General features: G+C 31.5%; 1 protein-coding gene across 1 annotated transcript; it reads left to right on the plus strand.

The window, feature by feature from the left end:
- Positions 1-346: 346 nt before the first annotated feature.
- Positions 347-1,963, plus strand: LOC110812032 (putative pectinesterase 63). The gene is made up of 4 exons (XM_022038690.2): positions 347-829; positions 937-1,143; positions 1,246-1,481; positions 1,563-1,963. The coding sequence occupies exons 1-4, from the start codon at positions 521-523 to the stop codon at positions 1,720-1,722; spliced, it is 912 nt and encodes a 303-aa protein (XP_021894382.1). The 5' UTR covers positions 347-520; the 3' UTR covers positions 1,723-1,963.
- Positions 1,964-3,889: the final 1,926 nt, after the last annotated feature.

The raw sequence follows: 3,889 nt of genomic DNA on the forward strand, positions 1-3,889 counted from the left end.
TTTTATCTTGAGAGATTTATATATCTTACTTGTACGTTACAAAACTTAATTTTATTAGAATTGTAATTCTTGTTTATTTAATGGTAAATTAATAATATGTATATTAAATTTAATTACTAATTGTAAATAGTGTCTAAATAATTAATTTATATTATATGTGTATGTATGTATCCACAAACAAACTCAATGTCAAGCAAAAGAAACTGCAAAGCAAAATCACCAAACACCTGTATAAAGCTATATACTTACACATCGACTAAATACCAATAATTAATTATATGTTAAGAAAGAAAGAAAACAACACCAACAGCAGCCATAGCTGAATTAATGTTAAACAAGAAAACAAACCAGCAACAAGATGAAACAAGAATCCATAATCTAATTTACTTATGATGATTTTAGTTGGAACCCAATGGCGAACACTTCTCGTAGCCTTTAATTTGTTTAAACCTTCAATCACTACTCGCTCTACATACTGCCAAAATTTTCACTTTCTTTATAAGGAAGCATCGTTAATGTTATGCAGTGCGATAATGGCTCCAAAAAACCAACTATCGATTCTCGCGTCACTTTCAGCTACCCTGCTTTTCCTTCAGCACATGATTTCCACGGCTGCTATCTCTCTCTCACATTCTTCGTTCATAGAGTGGTGGTTTGGATAGGTGGGGGTACGTACTGGGAGATGATCACCATCGATAGATCCAAGAAGTTCATCACGTTCTATGGAGATCTCGAGAATATGCCCACCATCGTCTTCAACGGGACGCTGTATAATGCTACGATGGTCGTGGAGAGCGATTACTTCATGGCTGTGAATATTGCTTTTGTGGTGAGTTTAATGTGTATATGTATATCAACTATTACTTTAGTTTATCATGTATGCTGATTAAATACTCTTTGTTAGTTAATTATATCTGTGTTTATTTCTTTTTGTAGAATTCAGCTCCAATGCTAGACGAAAAACGAGTGGGAGCACAGACGGTGGCAATGAGAATATCAGGGGACATGGCAGCCTTCTATAACTGCAATTTCTTAGGGTTTCAAGACACGTTGTGTGACGATAAAGACAAACATTTCTTCAAAGATTGTTACATTCGTGGCACTTATGATTTCATTTTTGGAACTGGTAGATCGATCTATTTGGTTCTCCTCTCTCTCTCTCTCTAATATATAAATATATATTTATAGGTTATTAATTAAAACATTAAGATAGCTTACATAAAATGAATGATGATGATGATGCAGAATTCGATTCTCCATTCAGTGGCAATTGGGATGGGTGTGGTCACAGCACAGGCAAGAGAGAGCGAGGAAGACGAGAGCGGATTCATCTTTCTGCATTGCAAAATTAAGGGAAGAGGCGACATTCTCTTGGGTCGTGCTTGGAAGAGCAGATCCAGAGTTATATTTGCTCATTCTGACATGGCTTCTCTCGTCAACCCTCTTGGCTGGTCTACTGGCCATCACCCAGAACGTGAAAAGTACTACTACACATTAATTAGTATAGATAATTATGTATATCTGCGCTATATATACTTATATATGTGGGTATGTGTTTTCAGAACAATGTATTATGGAGAATACAACTACAGCGGTAGAGGTGCTAAGACCTCTGGGAGAGTTGGATTCGCGAAGATGCTCTCAGACGAAGAAGCCAAACCCTTCTTGGGCACAACATTCATACAAGGATCCCAGTGGATTCTCCCACCTCCTAAACTCTGAAACCTTTTATATCTTCACTTTCTTAATTTTGTAAATCATCAGACTTCCACCACCACCACTTCTGCAACTCTCTACAATATGTATACATACACATTAAATAAATCAGAACGTGTTATCATGCATAGGAAGTTTACTCAAAATAGAAAAAGAGAAAACAAAATGAAGTAGATGGATGCTTCCATTTTCTCCAAGAGACTCCAAAACCTGAAAAATAAAACAAAGGGAAGCCAAGCAAGAAATAGTTGTACAACATATATGTGTTTACGTATATAATACTTAAGAAGGAAAATTTCACCTTTGTTCATTTTTGTTGAGAATTCTCAAGTTCAATTAGTTACGCAAATTGCAGTTCAGCTAATACTTAAAGAATTCTATGCCTAACCACTTGAAAAACATACTTGATGAAAACAATATTTTGAAGCAAGAGAAAAAAGTCTTAATCAGTTTTCTTTTCTTAACTGAAGCTAATTAAAAAGAGAAACTAATTATTTTGATAAGCTTTACATTATTTTATGAGAAATTATTAAAAAAATTGTGGCCATTAAATCAAAAAGTTAAATATCTATGCATGAAGTAGTTTGATAGAGTTTTGTTTTTCATATAATGAATCTAATGAAGTTACAAAAATCGGCCCATTTAGTTTAGTCTATGCTGTATATATTAAAGTATAATTTGTTAACTTAGTAACGGATATAATGCTTTAGATTTAACTTTAAGGTGGAAGTTTAATTTTGGTGCAAGAACAAAGAGGAAAATTTTTTGGGGGTTTAGAATATACAAAGAGAGAAGAGGAGCTTAGTTAAGTTTGGGCCTGCTCGTTGCATCTCAAATACACATATAGATACACTAATATATATAGTCTTCACAAACCACCATTGATCTTCATCACACACCAATCTCCACAATTTTCTTCTCCTTATCCATTTAAATTTCTTGACAATTAAGGTTGTCTTTTTAGCCTATTAAAATATCAAATAATTAATTGATATGATTTTTCTAAAATCTTAACGTATATCAGTATTAGATAATTGATTGAATTAATAATTTTTTCAAAATCTTAACCTTTTAAAATAATCAGTTTAATTAATTTATTCAATATGGTAGAAGACAAATGTCTAGTGTTCTCATTCTAATAGTCCAATTTCTATTAAAAATTAAGTCTGATAAGATTTGAAATTTTTTTCACTTATCTACTGACATTTTTTGTGAAGATTTTTGTGCTAAAAACTTAATTAGTCACTTGAAAAATCACTTCCCCTCTCTCGAGTTTTACACTATAAGAAAATTAAGTTATAGTAATAATTATCTTTAATAATAGATTTTTCGTTGGTAAAAATATACATATGCAGATAATCATATATTTTTATAGTCACTACCAATAAATTTCTATTGACAGATACATTTTGTAAATAAAAGTACCATATACAAATAAAAATCGTTTGTATAGGTAAAATTTTACAAATGAAATTCTTTTTTGTTACTAAATATTTATATATAGAGTTGACCTCTTATTATTGGAGTCATTAAATTCTATTCTTTCTTTTCTCCACACCAATAAATTTTAGTTATTCAAATATAACCCATTTTATGTGATGGTATTATATTTAGTTTTAAGTTTGTGAACCTATTGTAATTTAAGCCAATGTCATACTCCTTTTATTTATTAGGATTTCTATTGTCCACTTTCAAAATTTTTCATCTACTTTTTTCTTCAATGGTAGTTGCTGACCCCATCACTCTTTTTTCTATGGTTGATTCCTTATTCTTCTTCCTTCTGCTATAATGGATTTTTTTCTTCTTCTCCTTGAAATAAAGCCACCGTCATCCCTATCTAAAAAAACATCTATATCCAAATGCAATTGTAAACATAAATATTATGGAGAGACACGATTTACATTGGTTGATTATTAATGGATTTGATGTTCAGTACGAGAAATAGAGTCTCGAATGGATCAGTTCAAGCTTTTTTAAACAAAAACCCAAACAACATGTAAAAAGCTCCGACCTTGTCTCTGAGCTATTAAATAAGAGTTGTTTGCTAGAGTTTTAAGTACTAAAGATGCCAATGAAGCCTTAGGGTTCATCAACAACAAAATATTCTACTATTTCATTTGATTCAGCCTTGACTTATCTGCAATAAGATATCAAATTATGGATGATTTTTATT

This window comes from Carica papaya, chromosome 7 (genome assembly GCF_054855325.1).
Source record: "Carica papaya isolate Zhongbai chromosome 7, ASM5485532v1, whole genome shotgun sequence".
Taxonomy (NCBI): Eukaryota; Viridiplantae; Streptophyta; class Magnoliopsida; order Brassicales; family Caricaceae; genus Carica; species Carica papaya.

Excerpts from the sequence above, each read along its gene's own strand:
- LOC110812032 (XM_022038690.2), top strand. The coding sequence starts at position 521 with ATGCAGTGCGATAATGGCTCCAAAAAACCAACTATCGATTCTCGCGTC. Across the intron at positions 1,144-1,245 it reads CTGGTAGATCGATCTATTTG|AATTCGATTCTCCATTCAGT; the intron begins GTTCTCCTCTCT and ends ATGATGATGCAG. Across the intron at positions 1,482-1,562 it reads CATCACCCAGAACGTGAAAA|AACAATGTATTATGGAGAAT; the intron begins GTACTACTACAC and ends ATGTGTTTTCAG.